At 38.1% G+C, this 17,145-nt stretch overlaps 1 protein-coding gene across 1 annotated transcript in view; it reads left to right on the top strand.

The window, feature by feature from the left end:
• The window catches only part of RIN3 (Ras and Rab interactor 3), a gene marked incomplete at its 5' end in the record, with an annotated part of 83,981 nt that overhangs the window by 60,230 nt on the left and 6,606 nt on the right, over nucleotides 1-17,145 (top strand). The window contains 3 exons of the mRNA XM_081313875.1: nucleotides 1,217-1,525; nucleotides 11,556-11,687; nucleotides 16,821-16,984. Of these exons, the coding sequence (XP_081170001.1) occupies nucleotides 1,217-1,525; nucleotides 11,556-11,687; nucleotides 16,821-16,984 (605 nt within the window). The remainder of the gene's footprint in view (nucleotides 1-1,216; nucleotides 1,526-11,555; nucleotides 11,688-16,820; nucleotides 16,985-17,145) is intronic.

The following is a 17,145-nucleotide window of genomic DNA, read 5'->3' as shown; positions in this document are numbered from 1 at the left end:
CTCAAAGTGGAACATCAAAATAGATTCAGTTCTGTTAATCCTAGCCTAATTTTTAACTTAATATAATCTAAACAGCAGGATTTTAAAGTATTTTGAGTTGAGGTTTTAGGCATTCCCAGCAGAAAAACATTGCTCTTAAATGAGGAAACACACAGAGAGACATACACAAACACACAGACACAGACACAGACACACACGTCATCAGTCATGAGTCCCTTCATGTCCACAAGAGATCTAAGTCCAGCCCCCATGAATTCCTTATTTACAGTCAAATTGCTTTAACCATTAGTATTTCAGATTCTTATAGAGAGCTTAAGTTTGTAATAAATATACTTATTTGAACTGATTGGATTACTTGATTTCCATGGCACTTGGCAAAAGCTCTCTCTTAGCTCAAGTGCTGATGAAATATGGTATTTATTTTATTTACAAATACCCTTTAGTCAGAGAAGATCTATCTCTGACTTCACCAAAGCCTAATCCCTCAAATTTGATTATAAAGTGGCTAATGGAATTTGTACAAATATGCACAAGTGCCCAGAGTGATGACAGAGAAACCCAAAAATTACATCTTATTGTGAAAGTTAATTGAGGTAAGGTAAGGTAAGGTAAGGTAATTGATCAAGGTAAGTAAAACAACAGAGTCGATATTAGCTGGGTTGATATAAATCTCTACTGGTTCCAAATTCTGAATATGCCAGTCCAGGGGTCCGGAGTACCTTAGGGAACACCTGCTGCCGGCGTCTACTTCCCTCCGCCCTGTGCGTTCCCACAGAGAGGGCCTCCTCAGGGTGCCACCGGTCAGAGAATGTCGACTGGTGGCCCCCAGGGGGAGATCCTTCTCTGTGGGCGCCCCGGAGCTATGGAACCAGTTACCGGTTGAGCTCCGGACGGCGCCCGATCTTCGCTCCTTTCGCCGCGATCTGAAAACATACTTGTTCGAGCAAGCCGGCCTGGCCTGAGGGGGGATTGGTGGGGTTTTTTACTATTTTTATTGGGGTTTTTAGTATGTATTAACTGTATTTTTTAATTGGGCATGTATTTAATTACCTTTTATCTTTTGTAATTTCTGTGTTTTATTCTTGCCCTGTACACCGCCCTGAGTCCTTCGGGAGAAGGGCGGTATAGAAATATTAATAAATTAAATTAAATTAAATTATTATGTTGCTGCTTTCTCATATATTCATTTGACATGTTTTATTTCCCCCCTTTTCAGAGGTGATAATAGAATCAGCTTTGCACAAATGTGTCTTGAAGCCTTTAAAAGTGCCCATTGATACTTACCTACGGGAAATCCATAACAAAGATGGATCTTTCAAACTCCTAAAGGAAAATCAGGAAGTCATACAAAATACAACTACAACCGACTTGGGAGTCACTACTAGTGTACCTGAATCTGCATTGCTGGAGAGAATACTCCATAAATTCACCACCATGACCAAGACTTATTCTCCAGAGAAGAAAATCAGCATTCTACTGAAGTCTTGCAAACTCATTTATGATTCTATGACTCAAGGAAACCCAGGTACTATAAGACACCCTTTAAAAACCCAGCCATACTTTTTAATATTAATAGCTCTTCTGATAAAGTGACAATGATGGTTAGTGTAGATTTGTGCTAGATATAACAGAACCTTCAGAATGTTTGTTCATGGACAATGAGAGCAGTATCTGAACAGATACAGAAACATCTGAATTAAACACACTAGAGATTATCAAACAGTTGCAAGAATTATGGCACTATTAGCAATAAAGGCCTCATGAGAATTATTTTTACCTAGATTGCACATTAGGCTATGTTTTGGGCAGCCCTTGAGCCACTAGGATTAATACTGTCTTCTTTTAAGAAAATCAAATGGGTATTCCCAATAATACAGAAATGATCCCTCTCTACTTCTGGTGGGCTGTTACACCAAGCTATTTTGTAGTTTTACTATCACTGGTGGGAGAACCATCTATAATAATTTATCACTCACTTGGGTAGAATTAGAACTTTTACTAGTGTTGTTCCTCTGCACTGGCAGAGACTGTCAAAGAAGCATTATTCTAAACCTCTCTAACAGTTAACAATTGGATACTTGAATAGCCGTCTAAACTATTTCCTAATTTACTGAACCTCTAGGGCAGGGGTGTCAAATTGCCAGCCCGCAGGCCGGATGCGTCATGGCAAAACCACGCCTACCCCATTGCCGGCAATGGAAAAAAAAAGTCTGATACGTCGCAACACGTCACGTGAGGTTGCAAGTTTGACACCCCTGCTCTAGGGCTACCTTACTCTGTGAAACTTTTATTGGAGGCAGCCAAATTTCTGCTTCCGATTTGGATGCCTTTCAAAAATCTCAAATATTTCATTTCATTTCATTTTATTAAATTTATATGCCGCCCTTCTCCCTGAGGACTCAGGGCGGCTCACAACAATAAAAATTAAAAAACATAGAGTAAAAAATTTAAAAGAGAATTAAGCAATAAATACGAAATTACAAAACAATTTAACCCAGTAAAAGCCTAATTAAAAATCGTAGTCAGTCCAGGCCCGCTTGTTCGAACAACCAGGTCTTCAGGTCTTGATTCTGGTTAATTTACAGCATACTTTAAGCTGACTTTCAATGTTATCCACCAAAAGAAAATTCAATATTATGTTATAGAGTTGTCAACAGTAAAATTAATACAACGGAAAGATGTAGCTATTTGAACACTTTATATATAAATGCAAGCAGACACTGGGATCCAGAGATGTGGAATTTTATGGCTCTCCATGGTTTGAAAATGAAAGAAAATAACCTGATGTGATAATAATGTGTTACTGATAATATAATTTTGATCTACCGCTAATTCCCCCAGGGCTACTTAAGGACATTGAGAAGCTATGGGACAGAATGTTCATTTGAATTTCCCCACACCACACTTTTTTCTTCTCACTATATCCCATCTCAGTTTTTTTTCCTGCTCTGCTTTTATGAAAGTGGAGTCCCAGTTAAGGGGAAGGTATGGGAAATTCAAACTAGTAAAACATTTTTTGAGATTGTTTTAAGTAATTAGTTTTATATCCATAAATGAAAACAAGCAAATCATCTGATAATTTTAAATGCTGGATCATATTCTGGATTGTGCCTGTTGCTGCTGCCCTATAAAAAGCTATGATTCCTATCTTATCTAATAGGCTTTACTCCATATTAGTACCCTTCATATAGAGCTAGCCCACCTGCTGAATGGGAATTCTGGGAGTCATAGTCCCTCTTTACCTTAATGGTACCAATTTGTGAACATTTACCAGGTAAATGTCTGTAAACCTATGTTTGGTTGATTAAAGATAGAATAGTGTTCTTCAAACTTGGCAACTTTAAGTTTGATGGACTACAACTTCCAGAATTGGATCAATACCTTCCAGATATGTTGCAACTGCAACTCCTAAATTTATTTATTTCTTGGTTTTTTATTATTTTATTATTCCTAGCCCTATAATCCAACGATTCTTGGATTAAATTATTGACGCTAAAGCATCTGTAAAGAAAACAATAAGAAAACAAAAAGTAACAGTTAAAATTATCGTGTTGCACAATATCTTGGAAAGTCACCCCAAATAAGTCCAAAATTAAAATCAATAAATATATTGTGACATTCATACTTCTTAAAATAACTTGGCTTTCAATTGTTCCTGAAAAACTAAGGTAGATGAGGGCTGGTCAGGTTTCAAGAAAAGGATGTATCAGAGACAGAGACAGCATTAGAAAAACAACACTTGCAAATCTCCATTCCCATTTCCCTTAGGGAACTGGAGAACTACTAGCAGGTCTTCCCATGAAATATATATTGGGGAGAAGACCACCCTGGAGAAGTCCACTCACAGCAGGGACTCTGGTTCCAGTACATCTGTTGGATAATAGATTGGGAATAGACACACTAGATCCACTAAAGTCAGCAGGATTATGCTATGACTTTGGGAGGCTTATAAAATACCATTGTAAAAAAAATAGTAGTATTGCAGCCTGAATCTGTAATCAGGATCTGAAATTCATTAGTAAGAGGTTGATGATTTTGTTGTACCGTGAAAGACAAGATCCTTTCTTTTAAGAAAAGCTGTGTTGTTCCTGAATAGTATATTTGAATACTTTAATTAAATATGTTTGTAAAATATTTAGAAATCAACACACAGCTATCTGCTCCATTAATTATTTGTCCAGTTCTACCACAAAATCAAGGGAGACACACGTTTACCCATAAGTGAGGAACGTTTCTTCATTCCTTTATGGACATCTTGGAAGGATTCCAATTTCTTTAAACTCTGCATTCAATTATTAAATACCTCTTTCTTTCAAGTCCTGCAGTCCAATCACAATTAATGGTTGACCCAGCAGAGTTTAACTAGGAGAGGGTAATAGCATGGGGCTTTACAGCACAGTAGGAGAGTGTTTATTTTAAGCCTCTTATAGATATTTATGAAAGAATGTTTCATTTCTTTGAACACAAACCAAAAAGAAGACAAGCTGGTTTTGGATTAAGGCAGTTTCACCTTGAGCAAGTGAGGCTGTTCCAATGTCACTGAAGGAACCCCTGAAAGATTTACAGCTGCTAATTTGGTCAGAGGGAGGAGACCGAGAATTCAGGCAGATTTCCGCAGATTCTTCTCTTTCCTTTCTTGCTCCCCAGAATGACAAATACTAGAGAATACAACTTGTCTCTCCAGCACTCACCAGCTGTGGACCACTATTTGCACTTTACAAAACGTGCCAACAAGAAGTGCTCGCACACAAAGTATAGTAGAAACTTCCGTCATTTCCCCTTTGTCTGAACTAAATGGCTCTCTAGAGCAGGGATCCTCAACCTTGGCAACTTTAAGAATTGTAGACTTCAGTTCCCAGAATTCCCCAGCAAAGCTGGCTGAGGAATTCTGGGAATTGAAGTCCACAAGTCTTAAAGTTGCCCAGGTTGAGGACCCCTGCTCTAAAGACCCCAGAGTACAGTCCTATTGGTGTGTGCAAAGCATAATTCCCATCAGACACATTACAGGTTTTTTTCCCCACTCTGCTTGGACAAGCTGGTTTGGTCCATGCCCAGCAGGACACATCTAAGATTCTAATACGTGCAGATAATTTAACAACCATGAACTGGCCTGAACTACTTCGAGAGTACCCCTTATCTGGGCACCCCAAGTCTGGGAAAGATAGTATAAAACCTCTATTTTTTCTAGATAACTTGTGTTCCCTTCCTTCCTTCTAACCACATCATACTTAGCAGCACTATTTTTTTTTTCAAATGTGTTCCCATGCCACTGATTTTATCTTTTTCCACAGCCCATGACTGAGGCAGCTTTAAGTGGTTCTTTGCTGCATTTGTGGTAAAGCAGCATTTCCTCCCTTACATTAACACATCTGACCACAGCCTCAGAGTGTGTAAAATGTTTTAGGCTTCATAAGATATTATTTTGGAGGGAGGTCAAGTAACACTAGTGATGTGAAACAGAGGCGGTATTCCTCAGAAGGACTGTCACCAGAGATGTTCATTTTGTACTGATAATTGTTTTTACAGACTCAAGGGTGGGTGGATACCACTTCAGCTCTGCATTACCCATAGTAATATGGCAATTTGAATTTTGTCCCAAGACCACACTTCAAAGGGATGGTGGAGGGACATGGGAGGGAGATCAGCTGGTGCACTTTGCCACTCCTCCATCCTGACTGATAGGTCACTGAAGTGGAGAAGGAGTGTGTAATAAAACAGAAGGTGTTGCTCCATACCATGTCTCCCAACCCCTTTCTCTGATCCACTGATCTGTCAGCTAAGCTATTTTGAGACAAAGATGTAATGCTCTACTGGAAGAATAGACTAATGTTCAGAAACAGCCTGAGCAGCAGGTCAGCAATGCGGATTTTCCAACACTGATGATCTATCAGTAGGGAATCTTGAGAGGTCTGTCCCACTATATGTTAAAAGCAGCAATTGGAAGTGGCTTTTCCTGACTACAAGTGATGCTGGGTGAAGAGAAGATGCAGCCAGGAAAATGCACCAATTATTGTCCTTAAATTATCCCATATTAAAACTATAAGGACCAACCTAGAGGGAGTTGAAGTTGCCGGAACCTTGGGTGAAAGTGACCACATCGTACTGGAATTTAATATAATGCAAACACTAGCAACAGAAAACAATCCAACCAGTGTGTTGAACTTCAAAAGAGCTGACTTTAACAAACTCAGAGAGAACCTAGGAAAGATCCCATGGATGAAAATCCTAAAGGGGAAAACAAGCCAAGAAGCATGGGAAACTCTGAAAAATATGATCATAAAAGCCCAGAGCAGCACAATGCCACTGAAAAAGAAAAACAAGAAATTCAAGAAGAAACCAGCATGGCTGCATAAAGATTTCTTTGACAAACTGAAAGACAAAAAGGACAAATACAAAAAATGGAAAGAGGGGCACATACCTAAGGCCGATTATCAGCAGACAGCCAGAACATGCAAAGATGAAGTCAGGAAATCAAAGACTCAGAACGAACAAAGACTTGCAATAGAAATCATGGATAATAATGTTTCTTCCAACATATTAACAACAAGAAAAAAGTCAAGGAAACTATAGGTCCACTAAAGAGAGCAGATGGCAAGGAAATAACAGGAAAAGGGAGAAAGCAAAGCTGCTTAACTCATACTCTGCATCAGTCTTCACACAAAAAGAAACTATAGCCCAACATACCAAAAATACCACTGCAAAAGACAAATTAGAAACAAAAAATAAAATAAATAAGAAAATGGTAAGAGAACACCTATCTGACCTTGACGAATATAAATCACTGGGGCCTGACAGATTACATCCCAGATTTCTGGAGGAGCTGGCAGATGTTATCTCAGAACCATTGCACCACATCTTTCATAAATCCTGGAGCACTGGGGAAGTACCTGAGAATTGGAAAAGGGCTGATCTGGTTCCCATCTTCAAGAAAGAGGGGAAAAAGGACCCAGGAAACTAGAGACCATTCAGTTTAACATCAGTACCTGGGAAGATCCTAGAAAAGATAATCCAAAACCAGATATGCGAACAACTAAAAGCAAACAAAGTTATAACCAGTAGCCAGCACGGGTTTGTTAAAACAGATCATGCCAAACTAATCTTATTTCATTCTTCGACAAAGTGACTAAACTAATAGACCAGCGAAATATTGTGGACGTAGTATACTTAGACTTAAGTAAGGCATTTGATAAAGTAGACCACAACCTACTCCTTGGTAAGCTAGAAAAAGGTGGAATAGACAATAGCACCACCAGATGGATCTGTAGCTGGCTGGCAAACCATACTCAACGAGTAGTCCTCAATGGCACTACATCCACATGGAGAGAAGTAAGCAGTGGGGTACCACATGGTCCCGTCTTAGGCTCAGTACTCTTCAATATCTTTATCAATGACTTAGATGAGGGAATTGAAGGGGAACACATCAAATTTGCAAATGACACCAAACTGGCAGGAGTAGCCAACATCCCAGAAGACAAATTCAGGATCCAAAAAGATTTTGACAAACTTGAACAATGGGCTCTATCCAACAAAATGAGTTTCAATGTAGAGAAAAGCAAAGTTTTACATTTAGGCAGGAAAAATCAAAGGTACAAGTATAGATTGGGCAAGACCTGGCTTAAAAACAGTAACTGTGAGAGGGACCTTGGAGTCCTAGTGGACAATCACTTAACCATGAACCAGCAGTGTGCAGCAGCAGCCAGAAAAGCTAATAAAATCCTGGGTTGTATAAACAGAGGCATAGAATTAAGATCACACGAGGTATTAGTACCGCTTTATAAAGCCTTAGTAAGACCACACCTGGAATACTGCAGTCAGTTTTGGTCACCATATCACAAAAAAGGGATGTCGAGAGTTTGGGAAAAATTCAGAGAAGAGCAACTAAGATGATCAAAGGCCTGGAGACTAAAAGAGATGAAGAGTGGCTGCAGGACTTGAGTTCGGCTAGTCTAAAGAAACAGAGGAGACATGAAAGTAGTATACCAGTATTTGAGGGACTGCCACAAAGAAGAAGGGGTCACCAAAGCACCAGAGGGCAGGATAAGAAACAATGGTTGGAAACTGATCAAAGAGAAAAGCAACCTGGAATTAAGGAGAAACTTCCTGACAGTGAGGACAATTAACCAGTGGAATAGCTTGCCCTCAGAAATCTTGGATGTTCCATCACTGGAGATTTTTAAAAAGAGGCTAGACAGCCACTTGTCTGAGATGATATAGGTTCTCCTGCTTGAGCAGGGGGCTGGACTAGAAGGCCTCCAAGGTCCCTTCCATGTTCTATTCTATTCTATTCTATTCTATTCTATTCTATTCTATTCTATTCTATTCTATTCTATTCTATTCTATTCTAGGCTAGGCTAGGCTAGGCTAGGCTAGGCTAGGCTAGGCTAGGCTAGGCTAGGCTAGGCTAGGCTAGGCTAGGCTAGGCTAGGCTAGGCTAGGCTAGGCTAGGCTATCTTCAAGCCTTAGCACTGAAATAGAACACTTGGGCAATGTAATTTATGCCAGTATATATAACTACTGAATCACAGATGGGAAGAATGACTACCAACATAGCTATGAGGAAATGCCCAGTGACTAATTGAAACTTTCTCTGGGTGGAGTTCAAATGATTTACAAAAGAGCAATGGGGTAAGGAAACTTTACAGTAAAGACGACTTACCAAAAAAATCAATAATGTTTCAATCTATAGTTAACTCTAATAGTGTAACTAAGTTCACTAAAAAATACTCAGAAAAGGAAAATAAATAATTTTAAAAGCATATTCCCCTCCTCTCTCTATCTCCTATATTTTTTTCAAAACAGTGAACATATCCAACACACCTTTCTCCTCCTATTTCTCCCACACAACAACAACCCTGTGAGGTGAGTTGGGCTGCGAAAGAATGACTGGTCCAAGGTCACCCAGCTGGATTTCATTATTGATTTTGGCAGCTAGTATTTAAGTCTAGGGACGCAGTGGCTCAGTGGGTTAGGACACTGAGCTTGTCGATCAGAAGGTCAGCAGTTTGGCGGGTCGAATCCCCAGTGCCGCGTAACAGAGTGAGCGCCTGTTACTCGTCCCAGCTTCTGCCAACCTAGCAGTTCGAAAGCACGTAAAAATGCAAGTAGAAAAATAGGGACCACTACGGTGGGAAGGTAACAGCGTTCCATGCACCTTTGGTGTCCAGTCATGCCGGCCACATGACCACGGAGACGTCCTCGGACAAGCGCTGGCTCTTTGGCTTTGAAACAGAGATGAGCACCGGCCCCTAGAGTCGGAAACGACTAGCACGCATGTGCGGGGGAACCTTTTTATTTAAGTCATGGCTGAGATTCTGGAAGCAAAACTTCCATTATAGAAACTAGCAAGCACTAATAGTTCTTTTCCCAGTGAATTTATCTAGTTCTTCCCAAATGATCCAAATCAGTACAATTATTGCATAAGAGAACAAATTGCATACTACAGATTTGCTTTAGTTCTTTGTTCAGATATATCAAGGGTGTCAAACTGCTGGCCCACAGGCTGGATTCATCGTAGCAAAACCGCACCCACCCCATTGCCAGCAATGGCAAAAAAGTCATGATACGTCCCGACATGTGACGTGACATTGCGAGTTTGACACCCCTGAGATATATGATGGATGAACCTAGGTGCTAATATTTTGGAAAATTGGAGTGAGGGGAGACTCAATGACTCTATTGCATCCCTTCTATCATTATAACACCTTGTATCAAGTACTGCTGTGTCATTCTGTTGGCTCTCTAGCCACACCCAAGAAAGCTTCCCCTGAAGTCACTGAATGTGGTAATATAATACAAAGAAAAAAAATTAACCAAAGATTATTGGAATAATGAAGCCTTTCCTCTCTTTAGCAATCATATTTTACGTTTTTGCAAAACAAGGTGATTTAATATTATGAAATTCTATTGATAACATAAAATACAATTTATAAAGGAAGCCTTAATGTTTATAAGCTCTGCCACCTAACCTAGGGATTTTCCTTTTATGATTTATTCTCATGATTTTTTGAGTTTTGCATAAAAGAGTATTTAAGGCTGTATCTGAGTATAAATCTCAGCTTGAAAAGCAATTTATTCTGTGGTTTTCTGACATATAGGGAATTTTTTTAAAAATCCAATGGCTGTGTTCTAAAATCCACTTAAGCATGCTTAAGCCTTTTGATTACGGTGGTCTTAAAGCATGATTTAATCTGTTTTGGACTGTGATTGGTGAGAACATCTGGAAACAGAAGATTATCTCATAGCATGTCACTTCAATATTGGTATACTTTTGAACTTAGTTTGACTATCATATTTTGTCTAAGCGTCTGCACAATAAGCATTTACAATAGTGAGATCTCTTCCATAATTAGATGCTCATTTTTTATGTTATATTTATTTCCATAATTTCACGGTATACTAGCTGGTCAGAATTCTGTTCCTTTCCACACACTATGTTTGTCTGCAATGGAGCACTGTTACAGCTGCACTCCTACTCTGCACAAAACACTGAGTACTATTTCCTCATATAGCATACATCATTTGCTTCCATGAAATGAGGTAGTGACTACCAACTTAGCTTTAAAAGGGAAACAAGTAAATTCACAGAAGTACAGAGTCAAAATGTTATATTTAATGCTAGAGGCGGCATACTAGTCATTAGGGAGAAGGAGAGGATGGCTCTCGTCATGTCCTGTCTATGAACTCCTCAGAGCATCTGGATGGCAGTTATGGGGACAGTTTTTGGAGTCATCAAACCATGCTGTTCTTGGGTTCATACCTCCGACAATTTCTCCAAATCTGATGAAGATAATGAAGTTAGTGAAAGAACCCTAGAAATCTGGATTGCAACCAAATCAATTTGTATATTTATATCATCAGAAGGGTACAGAGAAGAGCAACCAAGATGATTAGGGGGCTGGAGGCTAAAACATATAGGGAACGGTTGCTGGAATTGGGTATGTGTAGTTTAATGAAGAGAAGGGTGAGGGGTGACATGATAGCAGTGTTCCAATATCTCAGGGGCTGCCACAAAGAAGAGGGAGTCAAGCTATTCTCCAAAGCACCTGAAAGCAGGACAAGAAGCAACGGATGGAAACTAGTCAAGGAGAGAAGCAACCTAGAACTAAGGAGAAACTTCCTGACAGTTAGAACAATTAACCAGTCGAACAACCTGCCTCCAGAGGTGGTGAATGCTCCAGCACTGGAGGTTTTTAAGAAGAGACTGGACAGCCATTTGCCTGAAATGGTATAGGGTTTCCTGCCTGAGCAGGGGGTTGGACTAGATGACCTCCAAGGTCCCTTCCAACTTTATATTATTATTATTATTATTATTATTATTATTATTATTATTATTATTATTATTATTATTATTATTATTATTATTATTATTATTATTATTATAATTCACGTTTTACAAATTGTAAGAACCAAATGCTCTACAATGATTTGGATAAGGCCTGGTTAATTCATGAACTGGTTATTTGGATTGCACAACTAAGTTACACTTCTTTAAGTTCAAGCATCTTTTCTCTCCCACACAGAGACTTTTGAGTGAATCAACTCTGTTCTCCTTTTAGGGAAGCCTCATGGGGCAGATGACTTCCTCCCAGTGCTCATGTATGTTCTGGCCCGCAGTGACCTGACAGAGATGATTCTCAATGTGGAGTATATGATGGAACTTATGGACCCTGCTCTTCAGCTGGGTGAAGGTATGGAAGAACTCCAGGATTTTTTTAAAAGAAAACAAAAAACAAGATCCGTGCACAAAAGTTCAGATAAGCTTAATCCACATTAACCTCCCTAACCTAACCCCCAAAGAAAAACAAAATTTACAAGCAAATATTCCTTGGTGATGTCACTAAAGAAGCACTATGCCTTACAGTAGGGGTGTCCAAGCTTGACAACTTTAAGTTGTGGACTTCAGCTTCCATGTTGGCTGGGAATTTCTGGGAGTTGAAGTCCACAAGTCTCAAAGTTGCCAAGGTTGGACCACCCTGCCTTACATCCTTCTGAGGTGGAATGAAAAACATATGGCTCCTACCTGTGGTGGTGGTAAAAGGTATCAAATGAGAGTAAAATGGAACATGCCTAATAAACTATTATTATGTTGGCTAATATTCACAAGCTAAGTAGGATCAATCCTGTTCAGTTTTACATTGGGAGACCCTCAAGGAACTAAGCAATCTAGGCTAGACTAGAAAGAAGAAGAGAAGGGCAAACAACTTCCATACCATTGCCAAGACAATTATACGGATGTTTCCATGATGTCACAGAAAATCAGGCACAACTTAAAGGAAGCTGTTTCATTCTCACGGAACATCCATTCAGGGCTGCATATCTCGTGTGGGACAATTGATTCTTTCTAGATATATTTTTATTTTTTTTCCATATATTATATTGATTTTTTTAAACATAAATCATTTAATAGTTGGTAAACAGTGTGTTTCTTTACATTTGTAAAGAAAAAAAATAACAATTGGTTTCTATAATCCATAATCCACATAGTACATTTAGTTGATTTCCCCTTTTCCCCAAAATGTCTTCTTTGCAAACCTTGAATTAACACAGTTCTTATTATTTTGATAAATAACAGTTACATATATGATTTTTCCCAATATTCCTAGAAATAATGATCACATCAATATAATATTTCTTTTCTATCTAATCATTCTGGTGGCCTCATCTTATATCCTGTTACAGTCCTTATTTAGATTTGTTTCTCCCATAAAGTATTCTTTAAAGTATTCTTGCTGGTTAAGATTTTCTCAACAGTTAATTACATTTAAAGATTTAAATCCATTTTTCCCATATAAACCATCTCAACACTTTTACATTTCTTAAAGAATAGATAAAAGCAGAAAACAGAAGGAAAAGAGAGCAAGAGTAAAGAAACATAAAAAGTAAAATACTCCTTAAAATATATATTCCTCCTAAGCTAATATATATTCATTCCCAAAATTTCTTATTCTTTTTAGCCATAGTTAAAAATATATTTAATCTTTAAATATTCCAATTAATGTGTCTAGTCATCTAATCCTTTAACTCTTATTCAAAACATTTTTTTCTTTTTTATACATTATAGTTTCCCCAAATTCAAACACATTTAATTATCTAAAACATTTTTATTATTATTATTATTTTTAATTCCATTTATATCCCGCCCTTCTCCGAAGACTCAGGGCGGCTTACAAGCTTAGCAGTTTCCTTCATCAAAGCCATTTCAACAGTATTATATTACTTATATCAAGAAATAAAATAAAAAGTGGGGGAAGCATACAGTATTATTTAAGGAATTCATTAGGTAAACACCGCCCTGAGTCCTTCGGGAGAAGGGCGGTATAGAAATATTAATAAATTAAATTAAATTAAAATGTTATATAAATTGTGATTATTGTTATTATTCACTGGATTACGCCATATCATTCCACCACAGAAGAATTGCATATGAATTTGTATAGAATAAAATACAGCATAGGTGAATTAAAAAGATAATTTTAAAAATAATAAAATTCTCACGAAAATTTAATGTTTTCGTAGATTTTCACAGGTATAGGTATGTAGGTCTTGGTGTATTCGGGTCTCTTCCCGTGTAGGATTGAGGGTCTCTTGGCAACGTTTCGACGAGGTCCCACTCGTCATCTTCAGGCTGGTGTCTTCGGTTTTGTGCTTGTGCAAGCGAAGACACCAGTGGAACAACCTCCATCCAGAAGCTGTGAATGCTCCAACACTGGAGCAACACTGGTATAGGGTTTCCTGCCTGAGCAGGGGGTGGACTAGATGACCTCCAAGATCCCTTCCAACTTTTTTATTATTATTATTGTTATTGTTATTATAAAATAATAATACATTTTAATTTTATGCATGTATTTATATTAGAGCTGTATTTTAGATTTGATCTGCAGACCTCAAATGTTTGAATTCTCTGTAGACTTTTACTTCCATCTAGTGATCATTTGGATTTTTATAACTGTTTTTAGAGTACTGTACAGCGTAGTCCTTGACTTATGACCACAGTTGAGCCTAAAATTTCTTTTGCTAACCAAGACATTTGTTAAGTGAGTTTTGCCTCATTTAACTACCTTTCTTGCCACAGTTGTTAAGTTGTCAAATGAATTTGGCTTCCCCATTGACTTTGCTTGTCAGAAGGTCACAAAAGGTGATCACATGACCCCGGAACACTATAACGGTCATAAGTATGGACCAGTTGCCAAGCATCTGAATTTTGATCGTAACCATGGGGATGCTGCAAGGGTCTTAAGTGTAAAAAATGGTCATAAGTCGCTTTTTTCAGTGCTGTTGTAACTTCAAACAGTGATTAAACGAACTGTTGTAAGTCAAGGACTACCTGTATAGTATTGTGACAGGGAGGTAACTGGGATTGTATATGTTTCTCTGAAGATGTGTTATTTTTGCCACTCGAGAATGAAGGAGATAGGATAAAAATAACATAATAAATAGCAGCCTAAAAGAACATATAATTCTTGATCAGTTGAAATAAAAACTGTTTTATTTCAAGAATATTCATCTTCCTCATTCAGTATGTCTTTGAAAATTAAATGTGCTTTATTGGGCCTCCCTGATCTACTGTAATATAAATGACCACTAGATAGCAGCAAAGAGAGGTAATTTTTTTCTTTGCTGCTAGTAATTCGCATTTTTGCAGCCCAGATTTATTATTGCATGTTTTTATGATGACACTGACAAATTTCTTCAAATGATTTTGACACCTACTCACGGGCTCAAGAAATCCCTCTTGAAGCACTAGCACATGTTTTTTGCCTAGGTAATATTTAATCAGGGCCCAAAGGGAGTTTGTGCACTTGCAAAGGGAATGAAAGATTCCCTTGAATAAGAAATAGAAAAAACAAATCATATGGCACTTTAAAAATGAAAGTAATGTGGATTTGTCATACCAGAGCCGTTTGTATTAAAGAGAACTCCTAGCAAACAATCCTGCTCTTTTCTATTCAGGATCTCACTGAGTTTAAAAAAGTTTATTTCCCTGTATTTCCTTGTACAGGATTCCCTGTTAGTCTCTAATATTCTATTCAGGATGTTGTTGTCACTGTAGAAGTACAAATACAGCTTCCTTTCGGGGAAACTGTAAGTGGCTCTCCCAACAGCTTCAGCTACTGTATTCTGCAAACACATCTTTCTTCTGAAAATAATGTTCACAACAACAACGACAAAAATCTGCCAGACTGCCAGAAACACAGACATGTCTGATATTTTCTCTTTGCAATAGTTCAGTTATGGCTACTATACCTGGGTAGCTACAGCCCAGATAACCACAAGGCATGGATTTGGGAGTAATAGTTTACGGGTAAAAGAGGTTAACAGATTAGTCTGGAATTACAAAAAACCCACCTTCAAATCCTATCAGTCTAAGTGACTTGAGGCTGGTCATTCTCACTTAGTCCAACATACCTCACAGGGTTGTTTCTATGAATAAAATTAAGAGAGAGACACATGGAAGATACCTTACATTCTCATACAAAAATAATGATATTAATGCATTTTTAAAAAAATAAAAGAGAAAAAGACGAGTAAGAATTAATAGATATTAAATATTCTTATACAGATTCTTTTTTTGGACCTCTGTGGATTAGTCTTACTCTATAGTTATTAGCTGGAAGGAGGGGGGTTATTAGCTTATTAGCTGTGATATTTTGCATATTTATAATATTTTGTCTGGCTTGATTTGTTAGTCAGCTGTAGAGTATTTGTTGGCATGTAAGTGTATCAGTGAACAAAGATAAGTTGCATAAACATACAGCAGTGTCCCCCAATCCTTTGGGCACCAGGGACTGGTTCCATGGAGAGGTTTTTCTCTGGGCCCAGAGGGGGCATGATTTCATGGGCTGCCTGCATCCTGCAGATGGGGCTTCTCTTGTTTGTGCGGCCTAGTTTCTGGCATGCCGTAGCCCAGTGCAGTCCATGGACTGGGGGTTGGGGATCCCTGACATACAGTACATCAGCTATATTTGCATACTGGGGAGTTGTTTTCACATGCAAGAGGACACTTAATTTAACATGTAGTTAATGCAATACTAAGTTGGACAAAGCTAAAAATGCTCCTTTAATTCCCCTTCAGCAATATTTGCAAAAATGCTAGGCAGTGCTTCCAATGAACAGATGGAGGGGCACAAACTCAATTTATAAAAAGAAGAGGGAAATGTTCCAAGAATGAGGAAATAGTTGGGATGGAGATTTTTCAAAACTGTTTGCCAAATATTATGGAAATATTTGCATCTCTGGAATTAAATGAAATCATTTGGAAGGAGAAAATAGAGGTGCTGGTTTAGGGAAGACAAACAGGAGAGACAAATGCAACAAGGATTTCATGTCTCCTTCAATGTGTCTTAGCGTGTCCTTAAAACATGTTTGCAAGGATAATCAAAATGAAAGGTTACAAATATGCAAAATATCAGAATTAAAAAACTGAAAAATCTCTGTAATAAAAACAGCATAAGGTTACTTCCCAAAAGAGATTGGTAGATGAATATTTCAGTGCCTATCAATTCTTACTTTTCTTTCCTGTCTGTTGTAAGAGTGCCATCTGTTGTCCAGTTCCCATTACAATTTCATTTTCTTAAACCCAGTGAATTGGTTTTGAAACCAGGCCTGGGTATCTCTCAATCCCAACTGGAATGATCCCCCAGATGTTCATGCTATATTTTCACGAATACTCCCTTCCATATTTAAATTTTGTTTGTGGGTTGGTTTAATTCAAATCATTTATATAGCCATTATATAACCAGTAGCTATTTGGCAGTATTAAAATAAGGTGCAAAGGAATAAAATTTGCTCAGTTTAAGCTTATGGATCTTCATTTTTCCTAGGTTCTTATTATTTAATCACTACCTATGGGGCAGTAGAGCTTATCAAAAGCTATGATAAGATAGCAGTCACTCGACAGCTAAGCACTGAAGTTCAAGATTCAATCCACCGCTGGGAGAGACGGAGAACACTTAACAAAGCCCGGGCATCTCGATCATCTGTTCAGGTCAGGAGAGCATGGATCTTTCATTTTATGCATTGATCATCTCAGTCGGCTTTAAAAGAATCGCATATCTTCCCTGAGCAAAGTTTCCAGTAGAGTTTAAAAGCAGAAAGAGTTGGTAGTACTCTTTTTAAGACTTTAACAATTTTCTTTTTTTTTTAATC

The sequence above is a fragment of the Vipera berus genome (genome assembly GCF_964194415.1).
Source record: "Vipera berus genome assembly, chromosome: 1".
Classification (NCBI taxonomy): domain Eukaryota; kingdom Metazoa; phylum Chordata; class Lepidosauria; order Squamata; family Viperidae; genus Vipera; species Vipera berus.
This window is presented reverse-complemented; position numbering and strand designations above follow the sequence as displayed.